The 21,691-nt window shown below is 50.2% G+C and overlaps 1 protein-coding gene across 1 annotated transcript in view; it reads left to right on the top strand.

Moving 5' to 3' along the window:
* The window catches only part of TECPR1 (tectonin beta-propeller repeat containing 1), a 386,389-nt gene that overhangs the window by 202,959 nt on the left and 161,739 nt on the right, over positions 1-21,691 (top strand). Inside the window, exon 16 of the mRNA XM_078665166.1 lies at positions 14,421-14,523. Coding sequence (XP_078521292.1) covers positions 14,421-14,523 — 103 coding nt within the window. The remainder of the gene's footprint in view (positions 1-14,420; positions 14,524-21,691) is intronic.

Genomic DNA, 21,691 nt, shown 5'->3' with positions numbered 1-21,691 from the left:
GCTATATAAAACTCTTTAATAAAATTTTAGTCTCTCCCACCCGCGGTTAGTTTAAATATAATTTGTCTCCTCCAGCCCACTCCTTATTGCCTCCACATTGCTTTCCGCATCTGCTCCTCCATTGAGCCCCTTGACCTATCCCTATCCTTTCCTTTTGTATTTATTTAATTTTTGGGGAGCCTCTACAGTACATTAAACAATCTTGGCAAGAAAAAAACTTTTCTATTTATAAATCCATGTGACGTTCACCATCATGGATCAGTAAATAAAAGTCAAAGTAATTGGTGCCTGTGTCATGACGCTGGCCCATGCATGCATGGTCTCGTAGGTGCAAAAGACACATGAGAGTTACATGTGCGGGGCGTGGCTTAGCAAGCCACGATGGCGGCTGTGTTCTGCTGAGGCTCCCCGATCGGGCTAGCATCCTGCCCAGTTCCAGCGATCGCTGGGAGCCTCAACTTTCAGGTTCGGCACCCGGAGTGCCCCCACTTCAGGCGGCACCCCCCTGGTGCGGCGCGGATCGCGCTACAACGCGAGGTCTTCTGTGTCACCTCCCGCCGGAGCCGCGCGCCGAGACACAAAATGGCGGTCCGCTGATACCTGCGCCACTGTCACCCGATCGGTGGCCTTAAGCGGTGCGACCGACCGGCAGCCACGGAAATCCGAACAGAGAGGTGCGACCAGCCCCGGGAGGTGAAACCGCGACCAGACTCCCCACCGCAGCCACACGTTCAGGCGCAAGATGGCGGCCGCAGCTCCGAGGCTCCCTGTTACCAGCACCCCATCCCAGCCGGGAGTTTGACCAGACTACAGCATCGACCCCGCCTGCCACCGCGGATTGCCTGTGCCTGCGGACACATCTGCTTCACGGCGCAGGACCCTCTGAAGACCGCGGCTCTCCTAGGCGGTGAGTGCCGGCCCCACCCCCCGCCCGGAGATTCCAGCCCCAGTGCCCCGACGGCCCCCCGCACTCTCCGGGGCTTACCGGAGGACGCTCGCCTCTACGGCCCCCCTGGGCGGGCGGGCTAAGACATTACTGGACCCACGGGCGTCTCTCCGGGTCGTGGCGCCTGACCCCAACATGGCGCCTGCGGGGACCTAAGCACCGGGCTCGGTGCGTGCTGCCACTTCCAAGCCCTGAGAGCGGCGACACCCCCGGATTGGCGGCGCCCGCCCGGCACACTGGAGACGACCCGCCACCACACCCGGATCTCTGGAGCCTTGCCGCTTGCCCCTGGCCCCGGCGAACGGTACATAGACTACTCTGAGTGCCAGACAGGGGGCGGGAGCCTGCCGCCGCCACATAGCCTCATCGTGGGCGGCGAGGGGGGGCTCCTACCTCTGGAGAGACTTGGCAACAGGGTAGGGCCTCCGGATCGTGTGTGCCCGTGGCTGCGCACCTATCCCCCAGCTATGCCACTGAACCCACCAACTGCTGTGGACCGCCGGCACGCCGCGGACTTGGGGGCCCCCTGGCTTCAACTCCCCCGGGATCCTGGACTGCCGAGTGAATAGAGCTGCCTAGCCACACCTGGGCACCCACTGTCTTTGCTGTCGGCACCCCTCTGCTGCTCTGCGCACCGCTGGGGCGAGATCACTCAGCGGACGAGCCCCCTGGCCGCCCCCGCACCAACGAAGGCTGCGTAACCAACCCCCTCCGGGTTGTTGTCCGCCCCAGCGAACTGGTGTTTGGCGGCCCGCTGTCCCCTGACTACACAGCGATACAGGGCCCTTCCCATCGACCCCATGGGGAAACCGAGAGGCCCGCAGGTGACCGCCGTCCCTGAAACGGCCCCTGAGAACATGCCACAGACACGGGCCTGGTCGCAAGTAAACACGCCACACACTGACCCCACATTGTCAGCGAAACTGGACCAGGTGCTGGCAGCAATAGAACTGTCCCGACTCTCAATGGAGGAACGGTTGGGTGTCCTGACGACAGACATCAGCCTGATCCGCGATGACCATCGTAAGCTGGCGGACAGAGTGAAGGAGGGGTAGCAGATTGTGGCCGCGCTGCAACCCAAGGTGAAAACTCAATCGACGGACATGCAGGAGGTCCTGCGCCGAGTGGCGGCCCTCGAGGAACGTACGGTGGATTTGGAGGGACGCTCGAAGCGATGCAACATCCGCGTCCTGGGTCTGCCGGAAGGAATTGAGCACTCAGACCCCCTGACCTACATGGAATCATGGACCAGTACATTCACCCCCGAGTCGGAGGGCTCTGCATTCATCTCCATTGAAAGAGCCAACAGGGTCCCCGCCCGGAAACCTAAGCCGGGTCTCCCTCCACGTCCCATGCTGGCCAAGTTCCTGCACTTCCGAGACCGCGATGCAGTGCTACGGGCGGCCCGGGCGGCGGGTCCCCTGCAGGTGGAGGACCAACAGGTCATGGTGTTCCCAGACTATGCCCGAGAAGTCCAACAGCAGAGGTCTACCTTTCTAGACGTTAAGAGACGCCTCCGTGCGAACGATATCCAGTACTCCTTACTGTTCCCGGCCCGCCTCAAGGTGCTACACAAAGGAAAGGCCATATTCTTCACCACTGCGGATGAGGCACAGGACTGGGCTGAGTTCCACTGTCCGCTTATCCCCAAAGCCGGGCCCCAACGGGAACACACCAGCCATTCACGACGTTCCAGAAGACGGGACACGAAACGTACCCAGGCGGGCTCATCCAAAAGCCACACATCCTCCCCCTCGGGCTCACCCGAACTTACGCAAATCGTACGGGAGAGACGAGACGCTTTGAAGGCGGTGGCTGAACTACACCTCTCTCCCCTTGCACCGGACTTAGAACGCCAACCGCATCTGTTCACCCCTGAGAAAGACCGAGACAGCGATGGCACAATGTGGGGGTTTGGCCCAACTTCTTCCCCTCTCATTGTCGCGCACACGATGGACGCTAACCTGCCTGGGCAACCCGGCACCTCTTCCTGATGGGCGAAATGACAATTAATGTATCCTCTTTTCTTGGTCGCTGTATGTGCTGTTTGTGAGCCAAAGCTGCATAACCACTTAGCTGTGTGCGCTCGCGCGCGATAGACACATCTCCTACAAAAGCCCGATCCGCGCACAAGCCCAGCGGTAACACATGCTGCCACCCCCGCAGAATTCTGTTGTATTTCTCCCCTAGTGGGACACTAGTTTGGATATGCCACCCCCGGTGAAATATCCCCTGTATCGGGACTGTTTCCCACCCTTGGTTCTACCTGTTTTTACTCCCGATAGTCCCCCCCCCCACACCTACCGAAGCATGGCGCGCAGGAGCAAACGCGAGACACATGACCACACTGTCCCCGGGGCCTGCAGGGGGGCCCCGATCACATACACGATCCCTTAGCGATGATGGCTCCTAGTTCGGACGTTAATGTCCTCACACTAAATGTACGGGGCCTCCACACGCCCAGTAAACGCTACTCAGTCTACTCCTACATAAAGCGCATGACAGCTAATATTGCTCTTTTACAAGAGACACATATTAACGCTACCGAACTAGGCCGATTACAGGCGAAGTGGCGGGGGACGCACACAAGAACAGCATACAAGACTACTCTTCACACAATGCGAACACGGCATCATCGGCGCTAGTGGAATGGGATGCGTTTAAGGTGGTGGCACGGGGGGAATGCATCAAACAGATCGCAGGGGTTCGCCGCACATTGGAGCAGACACTCTCAACCACGGAACAGCGTCTAGCTGCACTCTCTAAACAAACCGACAACTCAGAAGAACACGCCGCGCTCACAGCCGAGGCGAAGTCAACATACCAGGCGGCCTGTGCTGATCTCAGGAAATATAATTTCAGGGCCTATGCCACCAGAGTCCATAAAGACAGGGACAAAACAGGAGCGCTGCTGGCCTGGATGGCGAGGCAAGACACCGAGATCAAACCGATCACGGACATCATCAACCTGGAGGGTGTGCTAGTGCGATCTCAAGCTGAGATCCTCCTGGCGTTCCAACGCTACTACGCTAAGGTGTACGGGGCCCCGCCCCCGGTTCTCCCCGTCGTTCGTGGACCACTTCCTCGATCCACTGTCACTGCCCCAGATATCGGATGTTGACAAACGGACGCTCGACACTAAAATAGCTCCCTCAGACAACACCCAAGCACTGCGTGCCTTATCTCGTAATAAAGCCCCGGGTCTAGACGGCCTCCCGCTAGAATAGCACTTGACGTTTTCCTCCCTGGTGGTCCCTCGCCTGGCTCAGGTGTTCGCGACGGCCCTTGATCTGGGAGTGTTGCCCTGCTCTTTGCGAGAATCAGTGATCGTTACCTTCCCGAAACCACACAGAGACCCACACCACATGGGCTCGTACCGCCCCATCACGCTCCTATCGGCGGACTGTAAGGTCCTCGGGAAGATACTGGCTGACAGATACGCCCAGGTCGTGTGCCCACTGATCCACCCTGACCAATGCAGATTCGTTCCAGGGAGAAACACCTCACAGAACATCCGCCGAGTCTTCCATGTCCAGGACCAGGTGCGGGACAGATTCCCTCGTGCCGCCTGCCTCATCTTAGATCTGGAGAAGGAGTTCGACACCCTCACCTGGCCGTACCTTTTCTCGGTCCTACGCAGTCTCAATGTTGGCCCGATACTCACAGCATACCCACGCCTTCTATACACCGATCTGACGACACGCGTCCGGATTGGGAAAAACATTTCGCCTGCATTTGAGGTCCGGCGAGGCACAAGACAGGGGTGCCCCCTGTCACCTCTTCTTTTCGCCCTAGCCGTCGAACCGCTGGCGATCAGACTGCGTCAGGAGGGATTGCACTGGGGCATCCCGCTTGCGGACGTCACACACTGCGTCTCCATGTACGCAGATGACCTCCTCATCTATGTCCGGGACATCGAAGTTGACCTTACCCCCATAGGGGTGGCGCTCACAGAGTTCGCAGATGCCTCGGGACTCCCAGTGAACTGGGACAAGTCCACGATCTACCCCTTCCACCCGGAATTGCCACCCCGTGACGTCAAGCTAGGGACTCATAGACTCTCGTGGTCCGCGGAGGCCCCCTGGTACCTAGGTGTCCGCCTATATCATTCTCCGGCCGACATCTTCGACGGTAATCACAGCAGAGCGCTAGCTGGCCTTCGCCCGGCTGTTGCCTTCTGGACCAAGCTCCCACTAGCCCCGATAGGGCGGATAGCCCTGGCTAAAATGGTGATGCTCCCCCGGCTCCTCTATCATTTCGCTAACCTACCAGTGGTGCCACCTAGGTCCTTCTTCCGAGACCTCAACTCCCTCCTAAGCACCCTTATATGGGGCTCAGGTCGACACAGAGTGGCCCTGAAAACCCTCCAACTCCCCACAACACAGGGCGGGCTCGGAGCTCCCTCCTTTGAGTCCTATTTCCTGGCGGCGCAACTCCAATGGCTGTCGTATTGGACGGCGGACCGACATACCCGGGAGGCTTACACCCCGACCGGCAGAGTCACGACCCCGGAGCTTACCCGTCTTCTCCTCCCGGGCACCAAACCACGACGTACATACCCCCTCCAAGTCACGATAGCGCGTCAATGCATAATGCGGATCCACCGGATATCCCCCGGAAGGACCCCGTACTCCCCGTTACTACCGCTGGTTGGCTGCCCCAGATGGGAATCCTATTTCTCGGCTCCTATGCTCGCCGAATGGACGCATTGCGACATCACGGACATGGAGTCGCTCTTTGAGGAAGGTCAGCTGAAATTGTTCGACCGGCTGGTCGCTGAGTTCGCACTTCCCCCAGGTCAATTCCTCAGATACCGACAGCTACTCGAGGGTTTCCGTCCTTACCAAAATCTCCAGGCCGGCGAACCTGACACACATCCAGTTATACACACTATCCTGCGTATGGGAACGGGACGCCACTTAGTCACCTGGCTATATAAATCGATCCAAGAACTCTCGTACGTCCCCCTGGCGACCCTGAAAGCCACATGGGAGGAAGACATCGGGCGCGCATTACATGATTCGGAGTGGACCAAGGCGCTCGAGGCCCCGAAACGAGTCTCTAGGAACGCCCGTTTCAAAAACATCCAATACTACATACTACACAGGGCGTACCTCACACCGGCGCGACTACAAAAATGCTATCCCACAACACAATTCCTATGCCCCAGATGTCATTCCCCCGATGCGGATTTCCGCCACATGTTTTGGAGCTGCCCCGGCCTCCACTCCCTATGGCAGACGGTACACGACACACTGAAAGACCTCACAGGCCTCGCTACCCTGGCCTCCTGGGAATCCAGCGCGCTAGGCATTTTTCACATCTCTAAACGGGTCCCGGCACACAGGCGCTTTGTATCCTTAGCGCTGCTACTGGCGAAAATATGTATAGCTATGCATTGGCGATCTCCGGAAGGTCCCCCCATAGTGGCATGGACAGGGGCAAGTCTGTAAGTGGGCGGCGGCCGAGGAAGATGCCCTTCGGGAGGAGGAATCCAGGGGCGCACGTAAACATCCCATCTCTATGGAATGGGCCATGCTCCTCCATAGCTTCCGGCAGTCCTTGCGCACTGATGACCCGCCCACGCCTACACCTCCCCCCCCCCCCCCAATCACGGGCCCGACTGTTCCCCCCCCCCCCTCCCCTCCCCAGCCAACCTGCTCGAGTGAACCCATAATTCTTGGCTGATGCCCCTATCGGACTCCGGTACTCCACGCCCTCCTTGTCAACGCAGCGCCCCAATGTTGACCGTCCTGCTACCCACATGCACGGGGCACCTCCGCCCTTTGGCCGCTTTACCTCACTGTGAGCGAATACTATGGACCCCCTTGCCACCCGACGCCCGACACCTGTCTCCTTCTGCTATGCTCTTGCTACCGCCTACATGCTCCCTCCCACAGTTCCGTCCCCCCAGTTACTTGGCACCACCGCTCTGCGAACTATACAGGCCCTGATCCAAAGACCCCTCTGGTGGAGACTTACAAGACTATTATTAATCTCCTTTCTCCCTTGCGGAGCTGGTTTCCTGTATCCTAGCCTGAATACTTGTTTGATTGGTCTGTAATGTTAAGTGGATGAAATGCCAAATTACACAGGTTTACGTACAGAAAAGTTGCGCGAACGGCTGAATGTTGACGCCACGCCAGCAGATGATCTTCCCTGTACTTATGCTTGATGATGCAACAATAAAAACAAGTTTAAAAAAAAATGAGTTACATGTGCAAGTATAAAGTCCACAGCCACTTTATTATCACAGCTTTTTTTATTTAGTTATTTTAAAAAAATCCACAATGCTGCACAGCTTCGTTAAAACATTTTGTTTTTTCCTGATGCTGTGCAGCATCGGCAAAATTAACTGGCAAAGCCAATGTCATACCTAGGAAAGACCTATTGGCATTGTCAATGCTTTTGAATTCTGATGCCACTTATCTCTTGGTCAGATAGGTGCTGAGCAGTTGACTTCAAGAATTAGACAGGCCTTTCTTGCCTCAGCTACCCCTCAACAAAAGAGCCACTGTACTTGATGGGTCACTTACTTTGCTTCTTGGTTACTGCTATTCCCTATATGTTGCTCTTCAATTAGGTGTTAATTCGAGGCAGGAAAGTGCTTAGAACACCTCAGTTCATTCACTTAATTACCAGTGTAAAAGAACTTATTACAGTATTCAGAGGATTATTACATGAGCTACTTATTTGGGTCTGAATCTAGTTTAAGACTGCTTGTATCAAATTCATATGCCTCCATTACGTTGGTCCTAACCGAGGTTTAGCTATGACAGCTGCAACGCAGCATGCAAAATAAATTCCTTATTGATGTTCTGGGATTGCATCTCACGTCTAGGGAGTTGCATTCTTTTTTTTTCTCTTCCACATGAATTCTCCTTCTTGACTGCTTTTAGAAAGATACAGAGGACTTTCTCATTCACATTTTTTGAAAAATTGATATTTAATGACTCCAAGGTACTCTTTCAAGAATTGTGCACTTGAAAATTGATGTATATCAATCAGTGATTTGCTTCTGCCAAGTCTAAGAGTTGAATAGTAATGTCATATAGAAATATTAATACTCTTGATGCTTCTGAGATCATGCTGTGCATGTTAATTTTCACTTCTATGTATCAAACCAAATGCAACCAAAAAATAGCTTTAGGTTACGCAAGGCTCAACAGTATAACTTTGTTGGTAGTAAATCCATACAAAGAACATATACACCTTCAATGAATAATTGGTCTGATCACATTAGCTTACATATGTTATGTGTGCGTGTTAAATGTTGTAAAAATGTGAAGACACAACTCTTTAAAAAACTATTTTAATGCAAAATGTGAGTAAAAGTGTGCAAATATGCCATGGTATATTTTAGCAGATCTATAACGTCCCCGCCATTCTTCAGTATAACGCTGTGGTCAAGTGTTCAAGCCGCCGGCTGAATATGCTTAGACACATTCTCCCACTACTCAACTTTTCCTATTATGTAGACTTGACAAATTTCTCCCGAGGCGAGATCGTTTGCTTTAAATAATCTACATTTTTGTCCCTAAATCTCAGATCAGATCCAGATGCAACAAAACAGTGAGAATGTGCTTAAACTTAAAAATCGCTTAGAACCCCCATGGCACACAAACGTCTTTAGTTGCTCCTAGGGGAAAGAAAATAATTAAATCCGAAGCAGTCTGCATCATACAAAATAGCATTTTTGGAGAGCTTACCAAAGTGCCCACATGTCAACACCACACAACGGCCAAACACCTGTGATTTATCAAACCTACTGGATCTACTCAAAGTAATTCAACAAAAAGCAGTGTGGAGAAAGAATATTATGCATGCACGAATCAACACTCTTTAATGATTAGGACCCTGAAGGTTCAGTCCACGTACCACCGATTCAGGAATGCTGTAGAAACTGGTCTATGTGACGTCTCTGTGGATGTCTGCAAAATTATTCTCTTTTTTATATATATTTTTAATAAATGCTTCAACATTAAGACCCCAAGGAGGAGAAAAATGATTAAAACAATATCATAATGAGCATTCATAATCAATTATTACAGTGCATTCAAGATGAGAGTAATACATGAGATAAAAAACATCAGCTCAAAAATGATGGTTATAACAAAATAGCTGCGATGACAAGGTGTAAAAAAATAGCTTGTCTGTCATCAGATACCTAGTGCAAAGGATACAGAGCACTGATCACAGAGACCTCCATATTCTGCATCTAGAGACCGTGCCAGAATGACAAAGGTTACCTACTCTTCCTAGAGATAATGGAGAGATCAGATTATTACCTACCAAAGAGCACTTTATCAAAAATTACACTGGCTATACCTCAGTTGATAGAAGAGGGGTAGACCCGAGAGAAAGTATAATAACCGCTCCTTAGGGAGGTGAAGAGTGTCCCAGAACATTGATCCCTCCCCGTGGGACGGTGGTCGATCTACGGCCCATCTTTGCAATGGAGCCCAGACCTGTTAGCCACTTTCTTGCCTTTACGAGCATATAGGCTGGTTTCCAGATCATAAATGGACAATAATACCTTTAGTCATTGATAAAATGTGTGTGTGGAGGGGCTGGGTTTAGCTAGGTTGACGTGATGGATATGTGAACGACTGCCATAGCAACTAAAATAAAATACTGCCCTGCCTTAGTGACCATACCAGAATGTGTACCCAACAGTATTAACTGAGAGGTGATTGTGATGTCCAGCTGCAGCTCCATTGCCATAAACCTAGCTATGTCCTTTTCAGGAAATCAAGTTCAGGTCAGGAGCTGAACATATGCACTAGATCTGCCTCCTGGGTGTGGCAATGGTGGCCACTCACAGCAGCATTCCTCCCCCATTTGGCAATATTAGCCTGAGTATAGTAGAGGTTATATATTGTTTAAAAATGCTGTGCTTGCAGTTTGAAGAAAAATGCAAAATTATTCTCAGTGAAGGTAGCGTGACCTCGAAGAAAAGCAGGAACATTTTCCTGGCATTCTATTGATCAGTGACCAATGCATAGGACTTTTTTTTCACTGATGGGGTTAATTGCCTCCATAAGCGCCTCATTAGATAGGGGGAAGGCTCAGACTTCTGCCCTGGAGTCCGAAACTCTCTATTTACTGTTTAGTTGTCTCCGCTGTAGGGGGAGAAGCAACAGATTCAGCGCCCAATCAAAAATGACAATAAGAACAGCTCTTTTAGGGAGGTCTAGCATGTGGTTTAGGAAAGACACCTCTGGGGAGTTGTCAAGGCCACATTAATTTTGAAGATATTGCAGTCCCATGTCCAAATCATTGAGATGAATTGCATTGACTGCTCAAAGCCATTCACCTCATTCTTGTTTGAGATGAGTTGAGGGTCTAAGAGTCATAAATATACAGTAAACGTGGCTGTGTGGAAACACTGATTCAAGGTCTCTTCTTTTGCTCACCTCTTACATATGACTATCTGTTTTTCCACCCATGAAAGTGCTTCCAGCCTTTGGGGTGCTTTCCATCAAGAATCAGATCTTTACGTGCTATACCTGCACTGAGCAAACTTGCGCCTGCTGGTCCACAGTGTTTTCTTAATCCATCATTACTTCCCCCAACTTCCTAATCTTTTGTGTGCACTGTCCTGGTCTACCATTGTATCATTTTGGGTTGGTTTCTATCTCCTTGCTCTCCTATAATTGCTGTACACACCATCTCATAGTGGTCAGTGGTCCATCTTCAGCTGCTTGGTGCTGCTATATTTTGCATCTCAATTTTATGATGATGGGGAGCAACTGTCTTTGAGTTTATGATGTCATTGTCTCACTGTGCGACAATGTTTGTGCACTGATCTTGTTGCGTTTGTTTTGAACATAGTTCCCTGCATTGTTTCTGCACTATGTTTCTCACAGGGAGGAACCCTAGAAGAGGGGCCGATCTTCAACTCCACGAAGACATGTCTGACACTGAGCCCAGAGAACTCCCCCACCCCAATAGTACCTCAGTACCCCTCCTCCATCTTTGGTACCCTGCCCAAGAGATTTAAGTAAAGTTGTTCTAAAGGAGATCATCTTGCTGTGCATAGCTAAACACCAAGTGGACCATTATAAGTAGGTGATTTCTGTGAAACAAAATAGGCGTGGCCCTGACTCGCTGCTAGTTTACTCCAAGTGAATAGGAGGTCAATGCTGACTTCTCTTTGTCTGGAATGTATGTGTGTTTTAATTGTATTTAATCATCTGTTGTGTATGGCATTTAATGTACCAGTGAAGTGAAATCTTTGTGCATCCTTCTGTTCAGCTCCATATCTTCAATCTGTTTTGGATTATTGTCGGTCGTGGGGGAAGAGAGAGTAAAATGGAAGAGAGATTATTCATGTTACTAGCACCGTGGGAAGGTTAAACCCTTGGTCTTTAGCACTGCTATGCTAAGCAGACTTCTAAAGCCCCTGGCTACCCGAAGGCTTCCCAGCGCTGGATGAGCCATAGCATCTTGCATCTTCGCTAACCGGGATTCTGTTGAGGAAGCTTTTAGTGGAGGGAGAGGCAAGCTTTCAGCAGTTTCTTAAACCGAGCTGTATTGTCTACATATCCGAGTTCTACGGGCAGTGCGTTCCTAAGTTTAGGAATAAGATGTAAGAAGGATCTGCTGCCCCATCTAGTCCTGTGAATTCGGGGCACTTTCAGGAGTCGAGCAGTTGGTGATCTTAATGCCCTACTGGGAATATAGCGAGTCAGAAAGTGCCCTAATCAAGGAGGGACCTTTGGAGTTAAGCCCTCTATATGCTAGACATAGTGTCTTGAAATGTATCCTTTCTTCAATAGGAAACCTGTGAACCGAGGCCAAGGCATTTTTAGCTGAGGTGAGTTTTGGGGAGCTGAGTAAAATCCTTGTAGCCGTATTTAGGAAGACCTGGAGTTTTTTAGTAATGTGTTTAGGGAAGCCTATATATAGGGAGTTCCTGTAGTCCAATCGAGAGAAACTAGGGATTGGACAAGACTGATGTAGTGTAGATAGGGAAGCAGTTATTGACAGTGGAAAAACCCATTTATGAACCAGACGAGGTCTAGGTGCAGTGGGTTATCAAGAATGTGATGCAGAAAATGGTGGTGGCAGGTGTTAAGGGAATAGAGTAGGAAAATACCACAGAGGGCACTTTTTAGACCTAATGGGATTGTACAAAGAACCAAGGAAAAATAATGGATTCACTAGGGATCTGTGGTGTCATGGAGAGAGCAAAGAACAATAGGTGGTCCCTATAATGAAAAAATAGCGCATTGATAAAGTGAACAAAGTTTAATAATGAGTAGTAAATCAGAAATTATTTTATTTTACAAAAACTTAGATGTAGAGAAAGTGCCAGTGAGATTAAACGTGGTTGGTGCGCTGAAAAATTTGACATACGTGTAAATAAAGCAATATATATATATATATATGTGTATCCTATTCAGTTCAAGCAAGCATGGCTCATATGTGCATACTATATTATTAGGATGGGTCTGTGATAAAGGACGGCTGCAGGTATATCCCTCAAAGATGCGGGCTCATCATCAGGGCTTAAGAAGATGAGATCCAGAGAGTAAGATTAGGGAAACAAGCAGCACTGATCGGTTGAGCTCATTAGTGGCACCCGTGGTGACCTGACATGTCCAAAAAGAAAGGAACTAAGAATAATCCAATCCAGTAGTGGTAAAGCAAGTGCTGTATTGGAATCTTTGCTTTGGCGATCTGCATTCACCTGTAGGCAGTCATATCCCTTATAAGACTTGTTTTACTATTGCTTAAAACAACATTAAGACCATCTTACAGTTTTACGACAATCTTAATATTGCTGGGTCTGATTTACTATGAGTTTTTAGTTCTAATATTTTCTCAAACCAGGAAAACCCCCTTTGTAAATAAGGCCATCTTACCTGGCATCTGATAGTGTTAAGACTTTCTTAAGTGAGGGTTGGTCCTTCGTGAATCTGACCCAATGTGTGGATTTATTCATACTTGATACTGTTAATTCCAGTGCAAGTTTAGTGGAGAGGATTTATCTTCGTATAGTTGTCATTGTAAAGACACAAGATGTGGAATGATCACAGGAGTGATTAGGCACTAAAACGTATCCTTGTTTGTCAGTTGCAGCATTTGTACTACACAAAAGGACAACTACAAAGCATTTCAAAGTAGTCTGAGAACATACAGTTTCTATGAGGTCAAAGTGCATCTATGAACATTAGACCTTACTTTACTAATGTAATGAATATGTACCTAATGTGTTCATACACAGGAGTGTATATGTATTATTTTATGTTGTACAGATTTGTAGAGTGCACTATCACTTAGGAGGTATATTGATGCTAAGCCGGTGTGAGTGTAGCCAAATCTAGGCTTTAGTGAGACTGCTCAGAAAGCCAGGCCATCAGCTTCTTGCATAGTTCAAGTAGTGAGTAGGAGGCCCTCGTGTATAGTGGCAGGTTGTTCCATGCTTTAGAAGCGATGTAAGAAAAGGCTCAGGATGAGCTGAGGTGTCTGGAAGGTTCGTGAAAGCAGCTATGCTTGCTGAGATATGCTGAGCAAATGTTTTGTAGTGACTTGAAAGTGTGGGTGAGGATTTTGGTGGGCCATCCCAATATTCTGTAAATGAGAGTGCCATTTAGGATGAAGTTAGCTGTGATGTGGAGCTTGAATGACAAGTGTTTCCTGAGGACAACATGTCTGTAAAGTCGGTGCAGTTGATGGTTTTCTTGTGGATGATGGGGAGTCCGCCTCCTGACTTGTGCAGTCGGTCTTGCCTGGCAATCTTCTAGCTGGGCGGAATGGCTGCGGCAATGTCTGGTGCCCATGTGGGGTTTGGGCAGGTTTCTGTGCACAAAAGTAGATCCAGGGCATTGCCATGCAGTAGGTCCCAGATCTTTGTAGAGTGTTTAGTAAGTGAGCGATGTTAAGGACCATGCATGTGAGGGCGGAGTTTGTGTGAATGTGGTTGCAGGACTGAGTGTGAGGGAGTTGGGTGTTAGATTCCGTTGTTACGGGGACAGTTGGTTGTGGGTAAGTGCATGAAAAACTTGCAGGAAGTGTAGGAGAATGCTCCGTATTGTTGTGTGGTGCTCTGAGGCAACAACATGTGGAAAGGCGGCCAAGGTTGAGGGTGAGGAGGGTTGCTGTAGGATAGAGGCGGAGGGGAAAGGACCAGGCTTCCTGGGGCTGGGCACAGTCCAGGTATGAATGGGTGCAGATGGGCTTGTCTTTGGCGTACCTTGGGCGCTTCCGCTGTGCATCTATATTGCGGCCGCTGTTAAGTAGGTCTTGGGACGAGGGCTTAGTGATGTCTATTCCTGTGCAGATGAATGATGTGGAATACAATCATGTCACATCTTATGCAGATGGATCATAGAAGTACACATCTTCATTTCTGGTCAGTTTATCTCTTATTTTGTAATATTTGTTGATATTTGTTGATTGTCATGTTTAAATAAAATGAGTGAAAATTAAAAGAAAAGTATCATTGTCATGGCTTCATTTCATGCAGGGTTGGCAAGCAGCACAGATAATATTCACACTCAGTCTGATGTGAAATATGTTTACATTTATGAAAATCAGCGATGGAATCCAGTCACAGGATATAGTAGCAGGTAATGATCTTGATATGGGGTTCTGAAGAGTGACTTGTTTTTGCTGTGGAAATAATTAGTATATATATTGCTTGTGCCTGCATAAAAATCTCGTGGTTTGTTGTGAAAATCAAAAGAACTGAATGGCTGAACAGGGCAATGAAAATAGTCAAATTGTGTTAATATATTTTAATGGAAGCAATACCTAGGGTATTCGATACACATGGGGTTAATGATGACCATATTCTTGCTTGAATGGCTTAAGTTGAAGCACACATTTTAATCCTACGATTTAGTTGTAGCCAGTTCTATCTACAGGTTGTTTTGAGGGAGTAAATTTGGTCATAATTATGAAATGTAAAAAAGTGCTTAAACTTGCATTGTCGCCCAGGAATGAAATGCAGATTTGGAATCTGCAAACAAATTTGCTTGGGTTTGGTACAGGTTCTTGGTAGTAAGTATTAACACAAGTCTTATAATACATTTTTAGGTCTCGTGACCTATCAATGCGCATGCGCATTGAGAGAAGCGAGACTATAGGGCTTTAAACAAAGCTTACCTAACTGTGGCGATTTGGTGCTGTGCCCGTGGCTTTTAGGTCAATGCGCAAGCGCATTGACCTAAAATGCGCGTGCACAGCACCAAATCGCCAGCCATCTGTTCCCCAGCTTGGATCTCCTGGCTGCTCCTCCCCTAATTATCCGCACATCAAAGGCTGCTCCCGCCCCCTGCTTCACACTTCAAACGAATGCTACCGAGAGCATTTCCCGGCCGGCCGCTTTTAATTTCATTTCGCAAGCAGTTCCCCCTCCTCCCTCTCCTCCCTCTCCTGACTTTCTCCTGCCTGCCACACCAATCCAAACTGAGGCGCTGCTGCTCCAGTCCCTGTATTACTCCCACTCATCTATGATTAGGAATAAAAGACTGTCGGTTAAAAACAGTTTCAAGATAAAAATGGTTTCCCATTACTTTTGCAGAATGTTCTGCATTTCCTTAACCGCCTCCAACTCTCCGACTTTCACATGCACATACCGCTTTGCTGATACTGACAGAGACATGCGCTTTATAAGCAGGAAATAGAATTCTACAGGAAACAATACTACCGAAGACCATTCGAGGGTGTGAGCTCAATGCCACCGAAGAGTACGTACAATTATTATACTTAAAGTTCAGTCAACTACCCTTGATGCACGGACAACCTTTGAAGAAAGTGAAAAGCATGTACCCTCACCCTCACCCTCACTCACCCTCAACCCCTCACCCTCACTCACCCTCAACCCCTCACCCTCACTCACCCTCACCCTCACTCACCCTCAACCCCTCACCCTCAACCCCTCACCCTCACTCACCCTCACTCACCCTCAACCCCTCACCCTCACTCACCCTCAACCCCTCACCCTCACTCACCCTCAACCCCTCACTCACCCTCAACCTCACCCACCCTCACCCTCACTCACCCTCACCCACCCTCACTCACCCTCATTCACCCTCACCCTCACTCACCCTCACCCTCACTCACCCTCACTCACCCCCAACCCCTCACCCTCACTCACCCTCACCCTCACCCTCACTCACCCTCACCCTCACTCACCCTCAACCCCTCACTCTCACTCACCCTCAACCCCTCACCCTCACCCTCACTCACCCTCAACCCCTCACCCTCAACCCCTCACTCACCCTCACTCACCCTCACTCACCCTCAACCCCTCACCCTCACCCTCACTCACCCTCACTCACCCTCACCCTCACTCACCCTCAACCCCTCACCCCCACTCACCCTCACCCTCACCCTCACTCACCCTCAACCCCTCACCCTCACCCTCACTCACCCTCAACCCCTCACCCTCACTCACCCTCAACCCCTCACCCTCACTCACCCTCACCCTCACTCACCCTCACCCTCACTCACCCTCACTCACCCTCACCCTCACTCACCCTCACCCTCACTCACCCTCACCCACCCTCACTCACCCTCACCCTCTGTCACCCTCACCCTCACTCACCCTCAACCCCTCACCCTCACTCACCCTCACTCACCCTCAACCCCTCACCCTCACTCGCCCTCAACCCCTCACCCTCACTCACCCTCAACCCCTCACCCTCAACCCCTCACCCTCACTCACCCTCTACCCCTCACCCTCACTCACCCTCTACCCCTCACCCTCAACCCCTCACTCACCCTCACTCTCACTCACCCTCACTCACCCTCAACCCCTCACCCTCACTCACCCTCACCCTCACTCACCCTCACTCACCCTCACCCACCCTCAACCCCTCACCCTCACTCACCCTCAACCCCTCACCCTCACCCTCAACCCCTCACCCTCACTCACCCTCACTCACCCTCAACCCCTCACCCTCACTCACCCTCAACCCCTCACCCTCACTCACCCTCACTCACCCTCACCCTCACTCACCCTCACTCACCCTCACCCACCCTCACCCTCACTCACCCTCACCCTCACTCACCCTCACCCTCACTCACCCTCACCCTCACTCACCCTCAACCCCTCACCCTCACTCACCCTCACTCACCCTCAACCCCTCACCCTCACTCACCCTCACTCACCCTCAACCCCTCACCCTCACTCACCCTCACCCCCTCACCCTCAATCACCCTCAACCCCTCACCCTCACCCTCACTCACCCTCACTCACCCTCAACCCCTCACCCTCAACCCCTCACTCACCCTCACTCTCACTCACCCTCACTCACCCTCAACCCCTCACCCTCACCCTCACTCACCCTCACCCACCCTCACCCTCACTCACCCTCACCCTCACTCACCCTCAACCCCTCACCCTCACTCACCCTCAACCCCTCACCCTCACTCACCCTCAACCCCTCACCCTCACTCACCCTCAACCCCTCACCCTCACTCACCCTCAACCCCTCACCCTCACTCACCCTCACTCACCCTCAACCACTCACCCTCACCCTCACTCACCCTCAACCCCTCACCCTCACTCACCCTCAACCCCTCACCCTCACTCACCCTCACCCACCCTCACCCACCCTCACCCTCACTCACCCTCACTCACCCTCACTCACCCTCACCCTCACTCACCCTCACCCTCACTCACCCTCAACCCCTCACCCACCCTCACCCTCACTCACCCTCACCCTCAACCCCTCACCCTCACTCACCCTCAACCCCTCACCCTCACTCACCCTCAACCCCTCACCCTCAACCCCTCACTCACTCTCACTCATCCTCACTCACCCTCAACCCCTCACCCTCACTCACCCTCACCCTCACCCACCCTCAACCCCTCACCCTAACTCACCCTCACCCTCACTCACCCTCAACCCCTCACCCTCACTCACCCTCACTCACCCTCAACCCCTCACCCTCACTCACCCTCACTCACCCTCAACCCCTCACCCTCACTCACCCTCAACCCCTCACCCTCACTCACCCTCACCCTCACTCACCCTCACCCTCACTCACCCTCACTCACCCTCACCCTCACTCACACTCACCCTCACCCTCACTCACCCTCAACCCCTCACCCTCACTCACCCTCACCCTCACTCACCCTCAACCCCTCACCCTCACTCACCCTCAACCCCTCACCCTCACTCACCCTCAACCCCTCACCCTCACTCACCCTCACCCACCCTCACCCTCACTCACCCTCAACCCCTCACCCTCACTCACCCTCACTCACCCTCACTCACCCTCAACCCCTCACCCTCACTCACCCTCACCCTCACTCACCCTCAACCCCTCACCCTCAACCCCTCACCCTCACTCACCCTCAACCCCTCACCCTCACTCACCCTCAACCCCTCACCCTCACTCACCCTCACCCACCCTCACCCTCACTCACCCTCAACCCCTCACCCTCACCCACCCTCACCCTCACTCACCCTCAACCCCTCAGCCTCACTCACCCTCACCCTCACTCACCCTCACTCACCCTCAACCCCTCACTCACCCTCACCCTCACTCACCCTCACTCACCCTCAACCCCTCACCCTCACTCACCCTCAACCCCTCACCCTCACTCACCCTCAACCCCTCACCCTCAACCCCTCACCCTCACTCACCCTCACTCACCCTCACTCACCCTCAACCCCTCACCCTCACTCACCCTCAACCCCTCACCCTCACTCACCCTCAACCCTCACCCTCACCCACCCTCACAACACATATTGTGTTACAATAGGTGTCACATTTGCGAAAGATAAAACTATTGGCATTGTAAATAACAAAGCTATTAATTCGCTATTTTCAAAACAAGCACATAAATAAAAAATGTGTCCTTTACAATACCAATAGCTCAAACTTTCCTAATGCAAGACCTATTGCATTGCTGTGCTTCTCTCCCCTGCTGCACTCTCCTGCTCTCTAGAGATGTGGCCTAACGACCAGAGCTGCCATCTAAGTCACGTAAATACAAAACATGTTGCATTCCAAATGCTATAGGTGTCACATTCGCGAAAGTTATAACTATTGGCATTGTAAATGACAAAGCCATCAATTTAGCAATTTTAAAAACCAACAAATAAATAAAATATGTCATTAACAAGACCAATAACTCCAACTTTTCTAATGCGAGACCTATTGCATTTCCAATGCTTGTTTAAAGAAGTGAACTAGTTGGGTCGTATGGTTATTTACGGAAGTCAAAACTGTTATTTGAAAACGTCTCAAAAATATCAAAATATTATTAATTTTGAAAGATATTCCAAAGCATTATAAGTTGTTTTAGTTAGAACTGTTTGGCAATTTTTGTATGAATTGGAATTGTTTTGTTCAGGTGTCGGCCAATGGCCAACAACCACACTACCTCACCAGTGCGTCTGTTGGCCATTGGCCGACACTTGGAAAATAAATAAAGACCCCTCTGGTGCAGAGCACCAGCGGGATTCCTTCATTATTTTTTAACCTTGAGTTGCTTGCGAAGAGTTTCCCGAGCAGCCTAAGTCTTTTTTTCCCTTAGTGTAATGACAGTCTGTGCGCAGGGCTCGCTGACGTCATTACACTAAAGTGACATTAAAACGATCCAATGGCCGTGATTCACTTTCACTGCATCAGTGCTCGGGGGGCATATCTCGGCACCCGTGTACTGATTGGGGCGGGAGAGGTATCGTTGGAAAGGGTACAATTGCCCATTTCCAATGACATGTCTGTCCAGTGGATCACTGCTTGGGGATCACCATAGGAGAGCGATCCCCAAGCAGGGATCCGCCCACTAGACACCACCGATTTTAGAGGAGTGATGCCTTGAGCAAGGCCTTGTGCTCGCCCCACCCCCATATGAGAACAGTCTTTCTGCAGCTCCTGGGAGTCGGATGGAGGTAATTAGCCCTGATCTAATTCCAAGGGGGGCACAAAGCCCAGTAAACACAAGGGTATTTTCATTAAAATAAATATAGGGGTGGGGGCTGCCCACTATTGTCATGGCCATGCCCCCCCAAAACAAACAGCTACAGTGACACTCTCTGCACCTCTGGAGGGCAGATGGGGTGATTACCCCCAATCTGCAGAAAGCCCACTCGAAACCAGGCAATGTTGTTTTTTTTTTGTTTTGTTAAATATAGGGGTGGGGCCCGGCCATGTTTCCACCCCAACAAGAAATGTCCACTAGACACCAGGGTCTATTTTGAAATTAAATATAGGGGTGGGGGCTGCCCACTATGGGCATGGCCAAGCCCCCCCCCCAAAAAAAACTTTGGTGACAGTAAATCTGCATTCCTTGGAGGGCAGATGGGGTGATTAAAAGCCCACTAGACACCAGGGAATGTATATATATATATATCGGCCCCCTATCTGCCTCCACCACCGAGGAGCAGAAAGCCCACTAGACATAAGGGTCTGTTTTTGATTTAAATATAGGTGTTGGGCTGCCCACTATGGGTATGGCCACGCCCCCACCCCCTAAAAAACTACGGTTACAGTCTTTCAGCCTCTCCAATAAGCCCAATAGATACCAGGGAATCTACAAAAATCCTACCACCAGGCATTATCCTACTTGTGCTGATAAAAAAGCTGTGCCACTTGCACGGCTGAGACTAGTGCCCGCAACAGGAACGGATCAAATCGAGGTCAAAGGGAGTCCCCTGGCAAAGTCTCCCATTGGATTTTTGTGAATTCCTGCGGATTCCGAAAATTTCCATCACAGAAATGTCAAGGAAGTGTGTGATTTCAGGCAAAATTTGAGGTTTGCAGGGCATTTGGGTTAGAAAACCTCATGGAATCCACCAAATACACACCACCCTGGAATTCCCTGGTTGCCTAGGTTTAATAAATGTCTGTTTTTCTTAGATTTGCATGGGTTGCAGCACAGCCCCAAATACCGCAGCTATCCGATTGCGTGTCTCTCAATGTATCGATAGAGGACATTTTTGTGTCGTAGTCGTGTAACCCACCTACACAAGTAGAGTACCGTTTTTATTGGTGGACAGGTGGGACCTCAAAGTGGTAGGAAATATGTGGCTTTCTGTAGATTCCAGAACTTTCCATCACAGAAATGTAAGGAAAATGTGTATTTTGTACCAAAGTTTTAGGTTTGCACAGGATTCTGGGAAAAACCTTGCTAGAGCCACACAAGTCTCCCCACCCTCAATTCCCCCAAGTGTCTAGTCTTCAAAAATGGGCAAGTTTGCTAGGCTTCGCTAGGTGCCGGCAAAGCTAGGACCCATGATCCACAGCTACCCACTTTGCAAAGAAAGGGTCAGTTTTAAGTGATGTATACATGTTGCGTTTTGGGCTGTTTCCTGTTGCAGCCACTAGGCCTACCCACACAATTTAGGTTCTTTCCAGAGACTTGAGTGAGTGCTGGGTGAAAGGAAGTTTGTGGCTCCCCAGAGACTCCAGAACTTTACATTACAAAAATGTGAGGAAGATGTGTATTTTAGTTAAAGTTTGAGGTTTGCAAAGGATTCTGGGTACAACAACGTGGCAAGAACTTCATAAATCACCCCACTCTCGATTACCCCAGGTGTCTAGTTTTCACAAATGTGCAAGTTTACTAGATTTCCCTAGGTGCCAGCTGAGCTAATGCCCTAAATCCACAACTACCTACTTTGTAAAGAAAGGGTCAGTTTTGAGTGGAAATATATAGTCAAGCCTTGTTGCATATTGGGCTGTTTCCTGTCACTGGAACTAGGTCTACCCACACAAGTGAGGTGCAATTTTGTCAGGAGACTTGAGGGTATGCTGGGTGGAAGGAAGTGTGTG

This window comes from Lissotriton helveticus, chromosome 10, assembly GCF_964261635.1.
Source record: "Lissotriton helveticus chromosome 10, aLisHel1.1, whole genome shotgun sequence".
NCBI lineage: Eukaryota > Metazoa > Chordata > Amphibia > Caudata > Salamandridae > Lissotriton > Lissotriton helveticus.
The sequence above is the reverse complement of the archived record's forward strand: the minus strand, read 5'-3'. Positions and strand labels throughout refer to the sequence as shown.